Source organism: Misgurnus anguillicaudatus, chromosome 4 (assembly GCF_027580225.2).
Source record: "Misgurnus anguillicaudatus chromosome 4, ASM2758022v2, whole genome shotgun sequence".
Taxonomy (NCBI): Eukaryota; Metazoa; Chordata; class Actinopteri; order Cypriniformes; family Cobitidae; genus Misgurnus; species Misgurnus anguillicaudatus.
The window spans coordinates 22,680,683-22,703,860 of record NC_073340.2 but is presented as its reverse complement, the minus strand read 5'-3'; the positions used below and the strand labels follow the sequence as shown (position 1 = coordinate 22,703,860).

Below are 23,178 nucleotides of genomic sequence, written 5' to 3'. Positions count from 1 at the left end.
GCATCCCAGCTGAAGGTAATCTGCTCGCCTGCAGATGTATCTTTTACGCTTTTTATCCGATTTTTGATTAAATGGTGAGCGATTGCAACAATAGACTGAATTCATTCTGACCAGCTCCATTTGTTTGTTATTTGCACGTCTCTTTGGGCGGGCTGCTGTGGGGTTTATTGTCCAGATGGATGCACTGAAGCCAAGGGAACCTGCAGCATGCTTCACAGATTTCAACACTTGCGCTCACCCATAAAAGCAAAATGGCTCATTTAGTGAGGTGACCGTAGGGGATGTAGGGTAGAGCGCTGTTGCTTCCCCTGTCGACTTCAGCCCCGGGTCTCACCGACCTCTGGATAATTTATATTCAACAGCACACGTGTATATCCAGGATTTACCATTGCTATGGTTTCCAGAGGACTCTAATGTTTCAGGGGGGCCTCAGGACTTTTTTGACAGATTGAACGTGAGAGACACATGAGGCGGTCAAACTTTTCCCTGACTTAGTTAATTTTGAAAGGAGTCGGTGATTTCAACAAGACATTTAGGAATACTGCTGTTCAAACAACGATACGTTTTATTAGGCTTCCTTAACTTTTGCGGCCAGAAATTGCTTAAAGCTGTTTGAAGTCGCTTGTTAATAGTGTGGATATTTCACATGAAGCATTTTATGGAAGAAAATGTGATGATAACTCATGGCAGTCAGATGGCCTTGAAATTTTTAATTAAAAGAAAAAGTTTAATGCTGTGCTTCAGAAAGAAAAAAGTGCCCTCATCTGGTTGGATTAAAAATAATATCTTTAAGGGTTTGGCAAAGATAAAAAGTGAGCATGAAAGCAGAAGATATTTGAAAGTTTTAGAAGATAGCGTGTTATTGGGTTACACACTTGATACCTGTCTGTCAAGGACTGAACTGTGCTTTAAAGTTGGTCTATATCTAGTGGGATTTACCAAGTGTTATTTTAGCCAGGGTTCAGGTAATGTATTTCAAGGCAGGTGACCCTACGGCTGGGTTTGGTTGACTTGGTGTTTCTGTTATGTATTGACTTAGCCATTATCATGGTCTTAACAGTTATTAGAAACCTTAGGAAACAATTACATGCCATTGTGGTGTACAACAAAAATGTAATTTTATGTATTTATGATAAAACTACGTCCAATCTGTAGGCAAGCAGAAATGTATTATTTGTCCATTACAGTAATCGCTCACAATCTCTTGCAGAAAACCGACATTTTTGTGGTCGTTTTCAGGTTGATAATGATCTTTGCATGTGTTAGAAGAAATATTAAAACACGTAGTTACGACGCACATGAGTACGACATGTTCATTTCCCTCATAATTGTTTTCCTCTGCTGGCTTGATGTTTTGACAATTGCTTTGAAAAGAAATGGTTGATTTATATATGTTTTATTAACTGGAAAAAAATTGGTAAACCTTAAAAAAGAATCCATATACATACGAGTACGGGATTTCAGTTGACAGATATACCAAAACCTGTTTGTGGTTTTTGGAGAGACCTTGATGGATGGAAAATTGACATGCCAACTTGCATCTTCCTACACTGTTGACATCTGATTTCTAAACTGTTCTTTATCTGATGAATGAAGGTCTTGGCCATCTGCTGCAGAAATCATCTTGTTACATGTATCCTCCATTGGGCTATAAAGTGAGCTGTTTGCCCATCAGTCTTTCTCCCAAATAAAATATACAAAGGACGAGCTCAATTTAAAGGAAAAATCTAAATGAATTGAGAAATGTCTCTGCTTCAGAAGTGATCCATGTGGATCTGCAACTGGGAAAAAGGAAACTGAGTAAGACATGAATAAGAAATGAATCAAATCTTTGAGCAGTCTTGTGTAGCAATGCTTTTGAAAAGTATGGCCCTCATCCAGCAAGCAATACTTTTTTTTTAATTCATATTATATATATTTTTTAGTTTATTATCATCACACCATCTTAAAGTTATAACAAAGTTTGATCATTTTATAAGGCAGAAGCAACACAATATACCTGTATGTACAACATATACACTGAAAAAAATATTCTTTCAATTAAAAAATTTAAAAACTAGACTTTTTTCTAAGGTCATTTTGCTCATCAAGAAAAAGCATCTTAAATTAAGAATTTTTAGATATTTCTCCTAAAAACAAGACAAAAATGCTAAGTAAAAAGTTGTTTTTTGCAGTGTAACTTCAAGATCTTCAAGGGCCTCTCACTTGCCAGGGCCCTATATACTCAGTCACCCTTTTCCTCCCACTTACGATGACGCCCCTGGTTAGACATCTATTACATTTTAACTGACAGCCCAAATTTTGCCTTGTTTTAACCTAGACGTCTAGGCTGTGCTCGAATAGCAATTAGACGTCTTTTAAACGCAAAATTGTAATAGACAGGAAGAGACTGTCTGACTGAAAGTGGCCAATCACTTTATCACTGTTATGTACTGGTGCTGGTATACTGTAAAAGTAGCATAAAATATATAGACTGATAAAAAGAGACTTTGTGTATAGAGTTTCTGTGTGTCCAAAGGTATTAAGTACAGATTATTTCACAGAATTAATTTGACACCGAAACAAAGTGGACTATACCCTGTACAGTTCTGCTCATGTATATCCAGTAACTCCCTTAAAAAACTGATTTCAGTAGATTTACAAAGCTTAATGTCTGGGCAGATTGATAAACAACCTTTGTGCCATTACTCCCAGAAGCTGTAGAAAGCCAACAAATAAGACTGGAACTGGTCATGAGGCTGATACTTAACTCTGAGTATTCAAACTCCTGCTCAAGTCAAAGTATATTACATATTTATCAACTTGAAGCATGTTATGCTTCAAGTTCTGAAACTCATTCTATAGTCCTTGTGCTATTTAAGGGATTTTAAAGTTTTTCAATCAACATTTAGACACCTCTGTTTGCATGGATATTCCCTAAGGCTGTATGTTATCTGATAAAGCTAGAAAGCTGAATCGATCACTAGCTTAAAATCCCTCTAAGCTTCAGAGATCCAAAAGATATCTGCTAACCCTCTTTTGGGCTACGCACCAGGCCACACGGGTAGGAAGCAATTTTCACCGCATTTTACTGATTGCTTATTTCTTTATTCTTTTTTTTTTAAGGATTCAAAACAGACTGATTAATCAGAGCACTGAAAATACCAAAAATCAAAACAGTCTCCATCTGGAATGCAGTCAAATAAAGGGCACATGTAACTCAGAGAATCACATTGTTTTTCAAGTAACAAGAACTATTAGACCACGAGTTGAGATTAGAAAGTAAAGTTTAGCACATGCCGGTCAAACAAAGGCATTTATAATAAAGATTCACAATTTTACATTTCCTTTGGTGAGTGTATTAGTACATGTTAACGATATGCAAAATGTACAAACCCCAAAGTAAACAATGACGCTTGTTACCGTTTTCAACGTAAATCTTTTTTTTGGACTATAACAAACACACAAATTGTAGGTAACAGTTTACTTCCTGGGATTGGTGATGTAGACAAGACCGACATTATCATAATTCCTCCCACTTGGACTCACAGCCTGTAAGTTAAATCCTGTTAGCATTGCATTGTGAGCGAATCTTTCAAACATGGTAAGGAGCGTCACATTTCCGGCTGATGTCAGAGGTATTCAGGCCAATCACAACGTACAGATTAGCTGGCCAATCAGGGACACAGCACTTTTTTAAATCAATGAGTTTTGTACAAAATCAGTGCGTTTCAGAAAGAGAGTGAAATCTGGAGCTACAAAATGTACGGTAGGCTATGTGGAAAATAATGTGTTTTTGAACCATAAACCACACAAACACATTGTATTATATCAAATACGCAAAATAAGTTTGTTTTTTAGCAATGAAATAGGTGCACTTTAAATAATTGTGTTGAAAACAGTTACAAATGCCTACCAATTGTCTGTAATATGCAAAAAAAATGAATCAGAATCTGGCAAAATGGATGTGGCGTATTATATCCCAGGTTTCTGAATTTCTTCTGTAGCTTTTTGGAGATTTTGAAGTAGTGGAGTGGCATTTTAACCGACACATACTGAAACCCGCATTAGAGCTGTCAGACACTGTGTTGAGTGGTGAGGTAATGCAATAGAGACGTATTAAAGCTCTGGGCAAAAGAATTGCAGCATGATGTGCAAATTGAAAGCGTTCTGCCATGATCAGAAACCGCTGCGATACATATCTGGGTGATGAGAGGTGGGTGTGACCCTTATGGGTTTTTAATGGCACCATATTTTCTATACAATATAATTGCCTTTTGGGCATAGACATTATGCAGCCAATAATTTTTCTGGTTTTCGAGTTTGGATGGAAGCAAGAGTTTGGTTGCCGTGTTTATTTTTTGGTTAATATCAATTGATTCTTTAGACTCGCTCTGATCGTAACATGCCAACCTGATCTCATGGGAATTGTACATATTTTAAGAGTTGGCTTATTCGTATGAAGGACGTCACGAAGGGAAAGGAAATCGTACTGAAATGTACAAATTTAATAGTACAGATTCATACGAATTAGCCACCTCGTAAAATACATACAAACTTTCCATAAAATTGTATTGAACATAAACAAAGCTAGTGTTAAAGGATTAGTCCATAAAAAAATCATGAACCATGTCATCCAAAATGTTGATGTCTTTCTTTGTTCAGTCGAGAAGAAATTTTGTTTTTTGAGGAAAAGTTTCCAGGATTTTTCTCCAGGACATTTTAATGGACTTTAATGGACCCCAATACTTAACAGTTTCAATGCAGTTTAAAATTGCAGTTTCAAAGGACTATTAACAATCTCAAACGAGGCATAAGGGTCTTATCTAGTGAAACTATTGTCATTTTTGGCAAAAAAAAAATAAAAAATATGCACTTTTAAACCACAACTTCTCGTCTTCCTGTCTCGGTCCTGTGACGCGCCAGCGCGACCTCGCGTAATACATCATCACGTCAAGAGGTCACGGATGACGTATTGAAACTACGCCCCAGTGTTTACAAATGTGGACGAAAAGGACAATTTCGACGTTGTTGTATGTGGAATGATACTAATTAATGTCTTTGTGTCAGTTTATTGTTTAAAATGGTCTGCAAATGTGCGTTTCATATATGAAACATGTCACCTTTCGACGTCATTACTCAATTACGTGAGGTCGCGCTGGTGTGTCACACAGCCGGAGGAAGACGAGAAGTTGTGGATTAAAAGTGCATATTTTTTATTTTTCTTGCCAAAAATGACAATCGTTTAGCTAGATAAGACCCTTATGCCTCGTTTGGGATTGTTTAGAGTCCTTTAAAGCTGCGTTGAAACTGTAATATTAAACTGCATTAAAATTGTTAAGTGTTGGGGTTCATTAAAGTCCATTAAAATGAGAAAAATCCTGGAATGTTTTCCTCAAAAATCATAATTTCTTCTCGACTGAACAAAAAAAGACATCAACATTTTGGATGACATGCTGGTGAGTAAATTATCTGGATTTTTTTTTAAAGAAAATTGACTAATCCTTTAAGAAGAATGGACTGGCACTTTAGCCAGTCACTCTTATATCTTTTTGTCTTGGAAAAAAATAAAACTGAGCTGATTTAATTTGTTTATTTTATGTTCTAGAACACTTGTCATGCAAGGATCCAAAAATGCAATAAAAAATAATAAAAACTTCCAGACTTACAAACACCCACTCCCCTTTTGTCATATTTACCAGGGTTTTACCTTTAAAACAGCCTTAAAAATTGTGTGCAGTTGACATCAGCAAAATGATGTCAACTAACAGTTTAATATAAGTTTAAAATTAGTTTAATTTTCTGTGAATCAGTATAATATAACTGTCTGACCAGCCTGCCCATGACATCACATGATGATGTCACACATGCTTTAACAGGCCTTTCTCCCTCCCATCTAAATGTTATGCAGGAGCCCTTAGCACATACACTCATACCGCTTGGCATGTGTTTATTGGCAGAGAAGGGTTATGTTCAAGGTGTATGTTTAACTTGGATAGACTGTAATCTTTTAAACAAATAAACTGCAAACTACAGCCAAGACTCGACACCCAGCTGGCAGAGCCTGCGGTTAGCGCTGATACAAATGTTTCTTCGCTCCCCACACAAACACATTGCGTAGGCCATGTTTTTCTCAGCTTTGTCTATTTCTACAAGAGTCCCAGGGCCTTTTGCCATATTGGTTCCAAATGGCGACAATCAAGGCAAAAAAATGCCCGGAGCACCGCCAATGCATATTTGTTTTGGGTTAGCATTGTAAATGTTTACTGTGTATCCGGTTTCATCTCCCGCTCGGGTTTCCTCCCCGCATATCTTTGGGCTACATCGGATGCTGCCACTTGGTTGGGACGGTCAAGCCTCATCGAATGCTGCTGACCCATGATGCTTCCATCCATTCCTGGACACATCCGTTCATCCCCCAGCAGACGTCCCACTGAGCCGTCCTTCATGGATCATTGATATGCACCCTGCCAAGGTGTGTCCCTTTACCACTTGTAGGCCCAGGACTCCGTCTTTGAATGCAGTGCGCACTGGACACTTGAAAGCTTTGGGACGGGGGGTTGATGGAGAACATGCTGAGTGGCTCCAGTTTCTCCTTTTTGCCCTGACCCTGGACTTTCCTTCAGCCAGCACGACCGGATCACACTGTGCTTTATCGCACTTCCCATATTCCCAGATTCATGCCATGGGCTGCTCTGCTTTAAATTTTAAACTATTAGTTCGTATGACCTGATAAGGGAGTGGCCCATGGAAAACAAACGTGCGTATCCAAACGCATCCGTCATAGCCCACATGTGTTTGACTTTGGAAATTGGATTCTTGGTTTTTTAACTTGAATTGCGTATTTAGGCAGGCCGACTGTGGCATAAACATTTCAAATTTGAGTAATCTTCAGTAATCTTTTCAGTACCGTGTACTGTATTGCATAAATTCCTCAGCGATTTTGTCTGTCTTTATGCTATGACTCCTTTTCTCTTTAATGTGTTTTATTATGCGCTGAAAGTACATGCTATTGTTTTTGTTAGCAAAATTACGCCACTGGATTCCATGGCAGGCAATAAGAAGCATTCAAAAGGAAGTTATGAAATTTGGCACACTCACTTGGAAGAGTCTAACTTGCCCCCTGACTCCTTTGTGGGTCCCGCAGTCAAACCCCCTAGTGCTACAGTACCTTCAGCTTAAAATGAGACTATTGCGTATTTCATTCAACACCGTCTGGGGCCGGTTGCATAAACATAGCCGGTAAGTTAAGACTGTGCCTTAAGAACTAGTCTGACCGAATAGCAATTAGTTAGGGGTAATCAGTCTTAGTTTTGGGACTGAAATGAGATCACTTTACATTTTTATGTACCTGACTTACAACAGTTATGACATAAAAATTATGACTAACCTAGACTACTCTAAACAATTCTTTTTCTACGTTTACTTCTAATCCTGAGCTGAACTTGAGCTGTTGATTTAAAATTGTTTTTATGTACGATGTTTTTATGCTACTTTACTCACAAACCTAGTCTGATTTTCAGCACATTCATCCTAGATAATGTTACTAACAAGGCTTGCAGAAGTTATCGAATGGATTTTGGTAACAACTGAATCATGCTGTGATAAATATGACAGTCAACAAGAAACAGAAGTCAAGCTGTATCTCATCAAAGCTTTGTCGTAATGAGTCGAAACTTGAAACAATGATCTGTAAAGTATCTGTAATTGGTGCTTACTCCTATATTTTTGTCTTTAGGTTTCTGTTGCTTTGCTTATTGTTTCCAGCTGTGTCTTTTAATTAGTCTCATTAAACCCTTTGTTCTTGTGAGTTTTAGTAGTCCTGTTTGCCTTCTTCTTTGGCTATGCTTGCTGTGCGTAGATCTAGAGTACCGTGTTTTCTGGACTATAAAGGGCCGTTTACATTATAACGATAACTATAACGATAAATATATTAGCGTACACATCATAATGATAAATGTATGCTAATTCACTCACGCACACGGCATTCGTGCAAATCACTTGCCTTTAATGGCTTTAACTAATATTGGTTGTTTCTTGTAATGAAAACTTTTGCAATTGTTGCAAAAATGTCACTGAATATGTAAATGCATTCAATTTACACTGCGGATAACCAGCAGATGTATTAAACACACTGCGTTTCGCGTAACTCTAAACAGTGAATCTAGTACTTTGTGTAATAATATCTTACCTTTTAGCGTAATCAGTGTGGGAGGAAAAAAAGCATTACGTAGTGAATTTCAAAGCAACTCCATCAGCGCTGGATACCTGAGATAATTTTATGTTATGGACATAACACTTGAATTTCAAATAGATTTGATTGACTGTCAATGGTTTATCTTTCATCAGGTGAGAAAAATCACTCAGAAAGTGATCCCAACGATATCGTTCAATGTGTCTTTATCGTTATAGTTGTGGTGTGAACTTCGCTATTCTCTTTAATATAAAACGATTGGCTATATTTTTTAATAGTTATTGTTATAATGTGATCGGCCCTTAAGTCGCACTTTTTTCATAGTTTGGCTGGTCCTGCGACTTATAGTCCGGTGTGACTTGTAAGTCAATATGAATTAATCAATTTGACATATATGAACCAAGAGACAACATTACCGTCTACAGCCGCGAGAGTCTGCTATATGCTGCTCCTGTATTTATGTAATTCAATGGATTCAGTGATGTGGAATGACGACCCTGCGAACTTGATGCACGTTGGCTTGTACGGTTGATTTAGCCTATTCAGACTTCCAGGTATGTTCAGTATGCTATTGTGTATTGTGTAAGTAACTGTTTGTATTACGTTAACGTACGGACACCTATTCAGCCTGCTGTTCTTTGTGCTATTGTCTTCGGCTTGGATTTTGTGAAATAATTTTCTAAATAAATGCGACGTATAGTCCACTGCGACTTTTACAAATATTTTTTGTCTTCATGACGTATTTTTGATTGTTGTGACTTATACTATGGAGCGACTTATATGTTGTGGAATCTTGGTCCCTCTGTTTCTGTATTTCTTACATATGGTCTCTGGGATTTCGTATTCAAAAGATGTTCTACTCGTTTGGCCACTGTGCATTTTTCAAGCAACTGTGAGAATTCAACTTACTTTTTTGAGCCAAAACATACAGCACGGTCTCAGCCAACAGATCAATAATCACTAGAAGGTGATTTATTTTGTTTTTAGGCAGTACCCGAGGTCATCTACTTATGTGAATCAGTGTAAAACTTAACCTCATCTGATGTTTTTTTAAGCCTAGATTTGGGGAAAAAATAGGTTTGCATGTATCCAGTCCAAATGGAATTGAATTAATTGCAGTGGTTCAGTCAGATTTACATGATCATCCTCATGTGTTTAAAGTCCACTGTATACTGTGATAATGAGGTTAGCGTATGCATTTACTGTAGAGACACGGGAAGGTGAAGAGTCATTGTATAACCTCTAGACTTATTATACACACTGTGAACCTCACAAAGATCATCTCAAATGTTTTTCACAGACAGCGATTTTCCTTTAATGATGTTTCTTTTATCTCACTAATGTCTCCTTTTGAATTTCCTTCAGAGACGATGTCTCTGACAGTATAACAACTTCTGAGAGTTTTCATTGTCATCTTGCAAGAACAAACTATTTTCTAATCTATATTATACACCTAAAACACACTTATACAACAATTCATAATTTATTGTGTCCAATTATTCTTTTAAGATTTTAGGAAAACATCCCAAAGACCTTTGAGAACTCTGTTAAGTAAGTTGTGACAGAACAGCCTCTTATCAATCCATTTTTTCTCTGGTTCATCGTCAGTCAAGTGGATTGAATTGAATGCCACTTTTAGACCTCAACAAAAGCATATTGTCTCTGGAGACTTTAAGGTCTGAGTGACTACGAATCAAGCACTAAAGTGTTAAACACACATTGAGAGTAAGTCTCAGTTGACCTCTCTTGCATACACATGCTTCCCCTGTGGCTGTGAAGATCTGTGCCAGGTTCCTCCCAAATACTGCATTCAGGACTCGTAACTCGGGTCAGATGCTTTGTCAGCATTCATTTTTTGGGAACTACTCGTGTGGCACATTTAAACACTTGTTCTTGAATTACTTGGGAATGCCTATGCCTTCCAGCTTTTTGAGCAAAAGCATGCCACGTGGATTGGCAATGAATGTGACCTGATATTGATACCAGGACTGCCGTAGTAGATGTTGCCATTGAGGTCTAATAGATAAAGAATTATGGTTTGTTCATCTTCTGCGTTTGATTATGTATCTTGTAGTCATAAACTCCACCACGTTGTAAATAAAAGTTTAATTTGCTTGATGACGTTATGCAATCACTGCGTTTAGTTTTGTGTACTGGAAAGTCTGGACCCGGTTAGACAAATATAAGAAGTTGAAGTACACAAAGCAGTGAAGCGTGTAACAGACAGGACACACACACACACACACACACACACACACACACACACAGGGCATCAAGATTAGAAAGACTAAAACAAGCCTGCCAATCTATGTTTCCTTTACAATGTTTGGCTCAGACTGTGAGTATTATCAAAAGCTTAAACAAACAAATGAATTCCGGCCTATGGGTTGAGTTCACCATACTTGACAAAAAAAAGAGTCGTTTCTGTTGTGACTGTGCTGTTGCCATCTGACGTGGGGATTTTTTTATGCCGATTTCCTCCTCTCGCCTTTTGTAAAGGTGTCTTAGACATTCCAAAGTGCTACAAAGCCTCTACTTCCTAATTGCACAGTATTGTTTACAGAGGGCTTATTGAAGGACAGACTTAGCGTGCGGGCGCTGAACGAGAGCAGAAAGGATCTGTCAAAGCAGTCTGAGAAGAATGATAACAAACACACTTCTTTTCACATATACATTGCTTAACTTTATTCATGTTATCCTTTTTTTGTTACGAAATTCACTATAATTACATACATAGTACAATAATGGCTATTATTTTCTACAAAAAGATTGCATAAATAATTTAAAAAGTGAAATTCAAAAAATAAATATATGCAGTTCATTCTTTGTAACAGTCTTTTGGGTGTGGATCTATTTGTCGAGCACTCCTTCATTTCGAGGATCCCGCTAAAAAAAAGACCACACAGGTACAGTATGTACATTGCTATTTATGGCCAACTGTGTTTACATTAGAAAAATCCCTTCCAGTTGCTATTCCAAATACACTATTGAAAAATAAGCAAACCCTGTCAGCACTGTTTAGAAAACAGAGGCGAGGAAGTCATGAGCAGAAATTTCTTTAGTCGAACGATTTGCACAAATCAACAAAATGGGCCGGAGCCAGGATTGTGGAATGGCGGTGTTTGTAGACAAAACTGTCCAATTTGGCAATCTCTTATTTCTTTATCCGGCGCAATATCAACATCCAGCCAAGTAACCTCAATGTCTCATCGTTCCTGTCAAAAAGCAGATGAGGACACAGGATTGATGATCTTCACTGAGAAGTTTAGTAATGGATGTAGGTAACAATTTAGATATCTGCTAGTGATTGCAGATGGCTGAATATCTCCAAATGGTTTCCATGAAGAATGGCGATGCAAAGTTCTATGCCCGCAAGGCAACAGATTCTCGCACATGTGGGCCTCTTTTTCGGGTCTTCTAACAAACAGGAACTGACCATGTCTAGAGGAAATGGCTTTTTATGACTCAAATCCTAAACACAGGAATGGAACTATTTGGCAATTAGGACAAGTCACAGAAATACCGATTGCGGTTCTTGACCTCTGGGGACTCGTGGAGGGCTGACACAACTTTTCAAACTCTCCGTAACACGGCTGTACTGCCAGTTCAGATAAGTTTCTTGTGGAAATGAAACTTGCATAATGACTGGCTCAGCTTCCCAACCTGTCAAGAGGACTCATGGGTTGGTTAAATGAGCAAGGTTAAGAATTCTGGGCCTCCGCAATCTGTCAACAGCAGCGTGTCTCTTGGGCTCAACCACATCGGACGGTCAAATCATACAGTGCACCGTATCCCAAAAGAGGATGCCAGATATTGTTTTTAAACATTCAAATCAGAGACATGTTTGGATCAGTCAATAGTTGTTGGTGTTTGACCTTGGTTAGCTTAAACTTTCAATGACCTTCAAACTAGGAATGAACTGCTTAGGCATGAGCTTGGGGAGTTGTTCCTAAGGAAATAATCCTTCCTCAAAAATTTCATGAAGTGATCGGCTATCACATTCCCTGAACTAATCTGTCACAACAGCACTCAAAAGTCCATTAGTCCTCTAGTGTTCTGTAATCAAACATCTCTCTTACTGGGACTATTTAGCCTCAAAAGCACATACAAACAGTGAGACATCTGAAATACATTGGAAATGGTAATTCATTTAGTCCGTTTTCTTCTCCTCCCTTGCAGTTGAGGATTGCCGTCTCGGAAGTACGCATGTATATAGGTGTGTTCGTATGTGTGTGTAAGTGAGTGTGTATGTGAGCAAGAGAGAGTTTTTCAGTTCACACACAGTAAGGACGTCCTCCTTAGTACGAATTGCTGTTGATATCAGGCGTTTTGCTCCGGCCACGTCCCTGCTGAAGGCGCGTGTGCTTCTTGTTGCGCCGGGGCTTCTGGGAAGTCGACTCTTTGGGGTCCGATTGGTTGTGATGGCGAGTGTAGCGTTTGCACTTGCAAGAGGTGACTACTCGGATTTTGTACGTCCTGTTCGGTCCGTTCGGACACTGGAGCTGTATCCGCTGGGTGCGGGAGTGAGCGGGTATGCAACGGTAGTCGGATGAATTGCTTCTCCACCATTTTCCCCTTAGAATTGAATTTGGCATCAGATGGGATGGAAGGCATTGACCGGAGCATACCAGTTCCTTCACTGGCTTGACGCTCCGGCAAGATCCGTCGGTAATGTAGCGCGTAGAACGCAACTCCCTGCAGCTTAGTTCAGAGGCTCCTACCGCACAGAAGAGGAAAGAGAGAACGGTTAGCGTAATGCAGAACACAGTCCAACCAAAACTTCAAACCGATATGTTTACAAAATTGTTTAGGGATGTATCTTAAATAAAACACAGCTACCAGGACGTGTTTTTATCGATTCAATATGGTCATGCTTGCTACACTAAGGATTTAAAAGGGAAATGTTTGTTCTACAATACACAAAACATACTTTAAGGTTTTCCTCGCTGTTATATAAACAAGCATAAAGTACCCTAAAGTGGATTTGCCATGAAAGATTTTTTTTGTGTGTGTGTGTGTACTTCTAGAGAGGCAAGTGCAAGTTAATTGTATGTATATTTTAAACATTTCAAAGGAGATATATATGGGATATATATGGAGATATATGGGCTTAAATGTCCACAAATCTGGTTTTAATTTGGACAAAGAGGTATACAGTATATGTGAAGGATTAAGGTTGGAATACTTCAAGTCCCTAAAAGACAAAATAGAAATAATCTGATCTAACGTTTTTGCAAAAAGCTTTGATTTCTTAAAGTTAATAGCATGATCATGGAGTTTATCTGTAAGATGTTGTTTGTATTTCAATAGCTCTTCGCTTAATTACAACACAATTCATCAGTTGTGTCAAATAAGAGATAAAGCAGTGAGTGGAGAGATCCGTTTCCTTCTTTGGCTTTTCTCATGGAGAACAAAGGATTTATGTGCCTGATGAGTTCAGGTTCTGCCTCCCATGATTCTTCGAAAGTCTGATCTGATGTTTTATGAGGGCTCGTTGTGAGTGTGGGAAGGAGCTGGATGAGGGCCAGGCGAAGATCAACATATCTCTACATGACCCCACACTGACCACCAGAGAAACTATACACGTCACCCATTTTAGAGCTGCACATAAGAGTGTGATTTACCCACCTCATCCCACCCCCCATTGAGCGAGTGCCTTGATAACTGTTTCCTTATGCTGCTACACAACATCATTTACGTTCGCTAACATAATTAGATGTTTAAGATTATCTTGTATCTCTTGTTCACTTTCCAATTTGCTTAATGTTTACTTTTTGTTATTAATGTCATGTGTTAATACCATTTCTGTGAAGGATCTCTTAATGTTTTCTCCACTGATTAAGATTTTACGAAAAGTTTTCCAAAGCATGCTTCCAAAGCCAAGTCCTAGACAAAAGTTTACTTTTTGGCATTTTGCTTTAGACCAAAGTCTTGATGTGTGCTCTGGAAACAAGTTCATATATTTTTCGTAAATATCACACCAATTGTGGGTTTGAATTTAAGTTTTGCTTTTCACAGGTGGGAGTCATTCACTTACATGGCAATATCCTGAAGAAACTACCCCTAAGAATAACTTCTCACATTTTAAGCCATACTGTTGCAATTAGATGGTTATGGCAAGGCAGACCTTGACTAATTATTTCAAATTGTGTAATGAAAAGGGTTTATCAGTCAGTGCATCACTTAAGCTGGTGAAAAGGTGTATCATCGTGTATTCATCTTGAAACGTGCACAACTACCTCAGAGCATTTATTTAAAAACTGACACGTGTATTTTTAGCCAACACCACTATAATGTTTTTATTTTTTATGGATGATGGCTGTGCGTGCCTTGCATAAATTAAACTATAAACGCAGTGTGAATTCCCAAAGATAGGCTACTAGGTGGGTTTAACACGTTCTGGTACCAAATTTTATTTAGCCCCGTGACCGTTTGATGGTGTATAGTCAAATTTTAAACATTACGCAGTTAAATATTATAAGCAGTGCGCGTTGAAATTGTTTATTTGACACTACCGCATGTATTTCATAACAAATCATTTTAAATACGTTAAGCTGTTATTGTGTTACCCTAATTGTGATTACTTGAATGTACAAAACGTTATTAACAGTGATGTATATACCTATATAAATGGTTTAAATATTTTTAGTTTTTGAAGACGTATCATATTGCGCCATGCAGCATCAAATACGCATATAATTACAAATAAGTCTAGTTCGGTGTTTATTTGTAGATCATCCAATGATATCAGAAAACAAAGTTTAAAAAATTCCTAATACTTGTACAAGGTTCTATTTTAATTATTTATGTGTTAATTAATAAAATGTTAGTTTAATTAAAATAATATAAAAAGAAATATATTAGATTTTAAATTTGTATTTAAATTTTTTATATACTTCAAAGGAAGATTTTGACTTTAAAATAAAAAATCTGTAATGTATTTGATTACGACTTATGTGATCAAGTTATACTGACATGAATTAAAGATGTGTTTCTTGTAACATACCATAAGTATGTGAGTTGGCCGATGACCTCCTTCCTCCGTTCTTTGCCCGGTTCAGTGTGCTATTGTCGGACAGTATCCGCTCCTCGGGTCGCTGTGTGTCCTCCGTATATTCTGGTATAATTTCTGTAGCATCATTTTTAAAAGCCCTCCATCCGTGCGCAGCTGTGAAACATCCCTGCAGCAGCAGCAACAGCAGCAGCCGCGCGCCGCAATGCACGAGCGCCAAAGACACCTGCATGCTGAAACAGAGCGCGAGACGATCAGTGGACAAACTTTTACCGGTTTCCTCCTCTCGTGAGAGCCTTGCCCTTTTAAAGTACCACAGGTTTCGCAAAAAACAGGCAATTTAGCGCTTACACAAAGTGGGAGGGGCTTAGGCTCATTCAGAAACTTATGAGGAGGAGGGGGCACGCGCAGAAATGTAAGGTCAAGTCGAGAGATATATGAACAATTTGTTTTTTACTGTTTTCACTTTGAAAGTCAAGTAATTATAAATAATTAAACTCATTTATTTACATTTAATAAAAAATGGTTAAGGATCAAATAATAGCTCGACTTTCTATAATTAAAACCAGTCATTTGGAATGACTGGCTACTTTAAGTTTTATCATTGAAATTTGTATTTACAGGTTTTGTAATGCATTATCTAATTTCGACTGAAAGGTGTTGACTAACTTCATTCAAAATTATAAGCTTGACTTAAATAACTAAGTGTATTTTTGTGAAATGGCTCATACATATGCAAAGTATTCTGCATAGCCTTGGCTATAAATGACTACTACAGCTATACACATACCAATGCATTAATAAAATTAACAGCTGGATGTGTCAATCTTCCTTTAAATTCCCTTCCATTTTAAATTATTCTTATGGCTGATTGTAAAATTCAGTGTGTTTTTTATTTATTTTCTCATTCACTTTAGCTGTTCTCATGAAGCACTTTTTACTGTGCATTAAGTGCTGCCTATATGTCTCAGATCAGTGTTCTGTTTATACGCTGATGATTTGAATCAGGTGCTAGATTACATAGCCATCCAAAATGTCCAGTGGTGTGGGTGACTGGATAACAGAGAACAACAGTTTGTACAAACACTGCCCTCTTGAGGGATACCAAACAAATAAATTTCTGTCACCTGGCCCAAATGATTCTTCAGTCATTTGAATCATTTGATTCGGCATTAAAATATTTAATTCTGGATTAAAAACCAAACATAAGCTAGCAAATTAGGTCTGTATACGTGGCATTTTTAGGGAACAGTCATATATTTTAATTAGGCTGATACGTATTTTGCAAATTATTGAGGCTTTGAAACAGTAAGAAGGAGAAATCAAGAAAAAATCTTGAAGAAAAGACAAAGCACAGTGCACACCACAGGCCAAGTCTAATTGTAGCCTGCGTTCATTCCCTGTCATTCACTGGCTGTTTTGTATCTCCTTGGCTTTATGCACAAAAAACACAGACTCCAGGCGTGTTATATCAAGATAGCAGCTTGAGCATAAATAAAACTCAGATGTGTTCCAGATTTACATTGGCTGCCAGCATGAGATATTTAAAAAAAAAAATTAACACTTTGTCAAAGCCACATAAACAAAGCATTTAACTTATCTGGACTGACAGGGCTGGACTCTAATGCACTTGGACTATACAAATATAGTCACTTGCATCTAAGCAATAAATGTTTACAGATACGACTGGTTAGGTTGAGCAGAAATAAAACTGCAAAAAAATATCTCAGCCCTTTTTGTACAACTACAGTCACAAACTTAGGGGTGCATTGTTGTACAGTGGCCTGCATTGTAGAAACAAAATATTTTTGTAGTTTAATATCAAAATAGTTTATTTGTGTATTATAAAGTGCAATCAAAGTATTCCTACACACAGATTATAAATTTGTAATATTTAGGGATACTCATAGCAAAGGGTCTCCAACAAGAGCAGGAGTCTCTAAACTTGTTTGTGGAGGTCAACTGTCCTGACAAGTTTATCTCCAGCCCAAACCAAACACACCTAAAGCATCTAATGAGGTCTTCGGGATTACTTGAAAATCACAGGCATGTGTGTTTGATTATGGTTGAAGCTAAACTCTGTGAGACAGCGGCCTTCCAGGAGTCGAATTGGAGACTCCTGAGGTTAGTCACCAGACAGATAACATAACCTGTCAGGAAGGTATATATTAGTGTCCTGAGGACTTATGTCTGATTTAGAAATACCGTACTTACCGAAATGATTTTAAATAAAACACCTGCAAAACTTATATTTTTATCCGTGTCTTACAAAGTGCAACTCCTCTCCAGGTCATTATCCATGTTTGGCACAAAATGAACCTTTAAGCCCACAGTAATACCTCACAAGCCAATCTGCCAAGTCCTTCGTCATTTCTAGCATTTTTTTTCAACATTAGTCTGAAAGATCAACACAGATTGTACCATATTAAATGTTTAAAAAGCCACAAATGGTCATCACTATCCGCATCAAACCATGAGCATTTCCAAGTCCAAGTCATGTTTTAAAGAGTTCATTTGAGTTTAAGAGTTGTGGAAACCTCAGCTGCGGTTTCACTATGCGCCTCTGCAAACCATGCTGACCGCTGAGTCCATGTGTTAACCACTATGTTCCTCATTGCATTACAAGCACGCTGCAGCCACAGGTGCTTTTCTAGCACTTACACTAATCGCCCAGCAAATTATTCATTCCAAATGGACAACCTTTCAAACTGCTTTATGGCTCTTACAAGATGTGCTCACATACTAGCAGTGTAAAGTTTTAGTGAAAAAATAGCCTGAAGGAAGATCGTTAAGCTTTCTCTGACGTGGCTACAGTATGAACTACAGTAATAGGTTTTGTGGGAAAGAGATGAACACTGTATGCAATTATAGCAGTTTTAAGAGAGTCGATTAAAGCATTGTGCCATTTTGCAAAAGTCAAAACGGATTCACTTTTTTGTATTTTTTAAAGTTTTTCAGGTTTATGATTACCACAAGTAAGATTTAGCAGAGCATGTCCTAACATGGCTAAAAAGTTTTTTGATATTTTTTTTTTACATTTTCAATTACACACTTTTAAAAGAAATATTGGTTTATATGACATGCTGATATCATAATCTATGAATATCTCATTGTGCTGGTAAAAGATTTAACAATTGAAGTGATCCTGTAGTTAACCCCAAAATGAAATTTACGCAGCCTCAAGTTGTTTCAAACCTGTAAAAATGTATTTGTTCTGCTTCACACAAAGGAAGAAATTCGTAAGCAAGCAGAAAACAGAAGCACAATTGACTTCCATACTAGGAAAGTTCAGAAGAATAAAGAAATGTATACAGGTCTGTAACAAATTGAGGGTAAGTAAATTATGACAGAATTTTAATTTTTGTGTGAACTATCAACTTTAAGTGACTATAGGTTATGGCAATAAAGAACTGTTATTCTGACCCTAATTAACTCTTTCCCCGCCATTGACAAGTTATCTCGTCAATTAAGAGAAAACATTTGCATGAAAAAACGTGTTCCTGATGAGTTTTTATGCTAATATGTAATACCACGATTATCCACTAGATGGTTTACCCTATTTATAAAAAAACTGAAGCAAAAAAATTACTTACTAATTTAAACTCTGTGTATGATTTGATAATCGTTCTGAATCTGATCTCTAACAAAATTTCTTCACAAAAATGATATTATTTCAGCTTTTTGCTAAAAAAATTATTTTTGAAGAAAAATACCCATATTTAAGAGCTTATAAGCAGAGAAAAAAATATAGATAGGATGAAAAAAATTTTCCCGTTTTGTTTGAAAATTTTCCTGGAAGGCATTTTGTGAAAGAAATGCTGGCGGGAAACTTTTCAAAAAACGGCTGGCGGGGAATGAGTTAAAAATAACATAATTAAAATTTGCTCATTAAATTCATTACAATATAATTTTTTAATGAAAAATATTAAGGTGTTTCTAGGCGTATCATGTGTTTTAAATCAACCTATGTGAATTTGACTCATTTAACTCTTTCACCGCCAGCGTTTTTTTTAAAAAGTTGCCAGCCAGCGCCAGCGTTTTTCATGATTTTCACCAAAGTTTAATGCCTTCCAGAAAATGTTCTTCTTTAAATATATAAACATACAATATACCAAATGAAAGAACAGACCTTTTGTAATCAGCTTTTGAATATGGGTAGGTTTCTGCAAAAACACCACATTTTGAGCAAAAGGCAGAGATAATTCCATTTTTGTGACGGACTTTTCATAGAGATCCCATTCAGAGCGATCTTTAAAACAAACACGGACATGCAGCCGCTTGCCATAGGGCAATACTTCCGCGTTTAAAAAGTTGCGGAACTTGGTGGATAATAGCGGTATTGGGGAAAGACGGAAAATCTCGTAATTGGCTGGGAAGCGTTTTCTCTTAATTGACGAGATATCTCGTCAATGGCGGTGAAAGAGTTCAGTTGGTACATTAATAATTTGTGTTGTATTAAAGCATGTAGTTTTTTACCTTTAAATAATGTCTCTAAAATTATTTCAGTGATAGAACAACTTTTAACTAGACAAATTGTACTGTTGCTGCAACCTGAGCAGCCTCCTAGCTGCTACAAGCACACTCTGAAAGTGGCAATGGAGGGTAGGAAACACAGCCCCGCCCCTCCCCCTGCCTGCAGAAGAGTGTCTGATACCAGGCACTGTTGCGCTTTTCAACCACATGGGGGAGCTGTAAGTCATTTTTACATGGAAACTACATAGTGTTGCTTTAAAGCAATATTGCTAAAACTGGCCAGGGATTTGAGACTGAATAATGAGAGTAGATATAAAGCCAAAATAATTTTTTTAATGCGTTTTTAATTAAGATAAGAAAATAGGGGGACTTATTAATGTTTAGTATGTTGTATTAGTATTTAAAAGTATTTTAGAGAGTATAATTAACAGTGATGCACATTACAAAATGGATATCTCGGCAATTAAGAGAAAACATTTGCATGAAAAAAACGTGTTCCTGATGAATTTTTATGTTAATATGTAATACCACGATTATCCACTGGTTTACCCAATTTATAAAAAAACTGAAGCTAAAAATTATTTACTAATTTTAAACTCTGTGTATGTTTTGATAATCGTTCTGAATCTGATCTCTAAAAAAATTCCTTAGCAAAAAATTATATTATTTCAGCTTTTTGCAAAAATTTTTTTTAAAGAAAAATACCCACATTTAAGAGCTTATAAGCAGAGAAAAAAATATAGATAGGATGAAAAAAATTTTCCCGTTTTGTTTGAAAATTTTCCTGGAAGGCATTTTGTGAAAGAAATGCTGGCGGGAAACCCAATTTATAAAAAAACTGAAGCAAAAAATTATTTACTAATTTTAAACTCTGTGTATGTTTTGATAATCGTTCTGAATCTGATCTCTAACAAAATTCCTTTACAAAAATGCAATTATTTTAGCTTTCTGCTAAACGGCTGGCGGGGAATGACTTAAAAATAACAATTAAAATATGCTCATTAAATCCATTACAATATCATTTTTGGTTTTAATGAAAAATATTAAGGTGTTTCTAGGCGTATCATGTGTTTTAAATCAACCTATGTGAATTTGACTCAATTAAGTTGGGACATTAATCATTTGTGTTGTATTAAAGCAATATTGCTAAAACTGGCCAGGGATTTGAGACTGAATAATGAGAGGAGAAATAAAGCCAAAATAAAGTTTTTTATGCATTTTTAATTAAGAAAAGAAAAGAGGGGGACTTATTAATGTTTAGTATGTTGTACTTGTGTTAAAAGAGTTCGACTGACAAAAAAGTAAAAAAAAACCCTGATTTAAAATATTATTAATATCTAATTTTAGGTAGTATAATTAACAGCGATGCACATTACAAAATGTGCCGATTCCGATATTCAATTACTTAGAATGACGTCTACCTTTTGCTTTTTATTTTCAAACCATGAAATGCAAACTGCAATTCTGTTGTCATTGTCAACCAATTCAAAATAATCACATAATATTAGTTCTAATGCATTTTCCCACCACTTTTGACTGACAGGATGTTATCTGCCCTGATCATTGTATCAATATCCAAAAGTGTGAAAAATTGCTTTTATCTGCAGATATTGTTGATACGCCTAATTAATCCCTAATTTATCCCTAATTAATATCCATCAGTATGTAATTAAAACTGAGTCATTGAAAACATCTTGATTTTACAAGATAATGTTGTACCATTTTGGAATTTTGTAAGCTTTGATGAAAACCCAAAATGTGTGGATCTGCAATTCCTTTTTCATCAGCTTGTAAGATTTTATTATATATGAATCACTCTTTCGTTGAGTGTTAATTTTCAGGGTGGAAATATCTGTCTCAATGAATCTGGAAACCACAAGTGACATTAAAATCACCAAATGTAAAGCAGATTTTAAACCCCTTTAACCAAACTGATTATAGTAATGTGATCCATTACAAGAACACATCAGTGCGCTTTTATCATAATTTCCCAGAATGCTCACGAAAGGTGTGTTAATTAGCCATGAACATCATAAAAAGTCTGAGCTGCTGAGCACGCAGGAATTTATTTGGCTTCTAAGAGTGGGAGGGAAATAGGAAGTTATTTCAAGAGCACGTTTCAAACAGCTCCACAAGTTTGCTTTTTATGTGATCAATAAAACAAGATAACAAGCATGTGAAAATAATCTTGGTCTCTGGTATTGAATCCAATAAAGACTAATTATAAGCAGGACTAATAAATAGGGTCATGCCACCGACGGTAAAGGTAGCTGATGATAGAGAAGCAGGAGAGATATTCCCGCTGCCCACCCACAATGAGACCCACTGCTTGAGAAAACAGACCGGCCTTGTCCATGCAGACTTTAGCCACCTCGTAGTATGGACTTCATTTCCATCTGTTTTTTCCATGTTTTCGATTTGTCATGGGCTGCCAATGACAGCAGACCTGCTTTATGTAACGCTTACTTTATGACGGTATATATTATTACAGCTTTTTCCATTTTGGTTTGGTTTAAGTTGAGAGGTCACTGTAAAAGATGATTTATGTTGTCACTTTACCAAGTTAGTTATTCATCCACATATTGTGTGAATACAATGCTTACCGCAAAACTCAAATTCTGCAGTTTTCAGCTTTCAACTTTGAATGTGGTAAGTGAAATTTTGTCTGGAATCTCAGTGAATTTTTCCATAAACATTTAAGATCAAAAAGCATAACTATTTTCTTCTGTTATCCTTTCTATACCGCCCATATTGCAAGCTCTATTTCATGTCCTTCAAACCCAAGTGAATTAATACTTGACCTTGCAATTAAGGGTCAACTGCAGAGTCTGTCTCTCATTAACTCATATTTCACTGCCGTATCGCTCCTGCCTTTATTTGTGCATCAATACAGAGCTTTTTTCATGTGGTTTTTGTGCCTGTGTATAGTTAGAGATCATTAAAGTCGATTCCCCACTGTACTTTCGATGTGCGTAATGTATATTTTTTTCAGCTAAAACCAAACAATGGCTTTTAGAAGAAATAATCATACATCCAGCTAGTGGGAATAATAACAGACACTGCCGCTTCCTTTCTCCCTCCGCTTAAAAATCAAACACACCCACCAGTATCTCATCGGTAATCTCTGAGCCGTAGGAGCCAGGCAGCTATATTCTGGTGTTCCTTACATGACAGTTCTTTAATAAATATCAGACGCACTTGGCAAAGCCCCGCAGGATCGACACAACAACAGAGTGCAGGAAGATGAAACGAGAAACACCACTGCGGGCACAAGTGCTTGGAAGAGGATCTGAAGCCCATCCATTCCAAGCCTGTTCTCTCCCATATTTCCCAATAATTAGCGCTGCTGCACAGATGTTCCTTTTTTCCTTAAGTTTTCATTATGGGAGCATGCAGGGGAATGGGACCAAAAAAAGTTTAAAAGGGGGAAACGTCATGTGCTTTTCATTTAACAAAGTCATTAGGAAGAGGAGAAAGAAAAAGGGAGATATCATTCATGAGACGTGCAGTTAATTGTGCG

The 23,178-nt window shown here is 37.0% G+C and overlaps 1 protein-coding gene across 1 annotated transcript; it reads right to left on the bottom strand.

The window, feature by feature from the left end:
* Nucleotides 1-10,830: 10,830 nt before the first annotated feature.
* Nucleotides 10,831-15,502, bottom strand: sost (sclerostin). The gene is made up of 2 exons (XM_055177010.2): nucleotides 15,180-15,502; nucleotides 10,831-12,890 (listed from the first exon to the last, which is right to left on the bottom strand). Exons 1-2 carry the CDS (start codon nucleotides 15,415-15,417, stop codon nucleotides 12,472-12,474), a joined length of 657 nt encoding a protein of 218 aa, XP_055032985.2. The 5' UTR covers nucleotides 15,418-15,502; the 3' UTR covers nucleotides 10,831-12,471.
* Nucleotides 15,503-23,178: the final 7,676 nt, after the last annotated feature.

Bases quoted from the DNA above. Each gene is read 5' to 3' on its own strand.
- sost (XM_055177010.2), bottom strand. From the start codon at position 15,417: ATGCAGGTGTCTTTGGCGCTCGTGCATTGCGGCGCGCGGCTGCTGCTG. The intron at 12,891-15,179 runs GTATGTTACAAG...TCTGTGCGGTAG, and splicing joins GGCCAACTCACATACTTATG to GAGCCTCTGAACTAAGCTGC.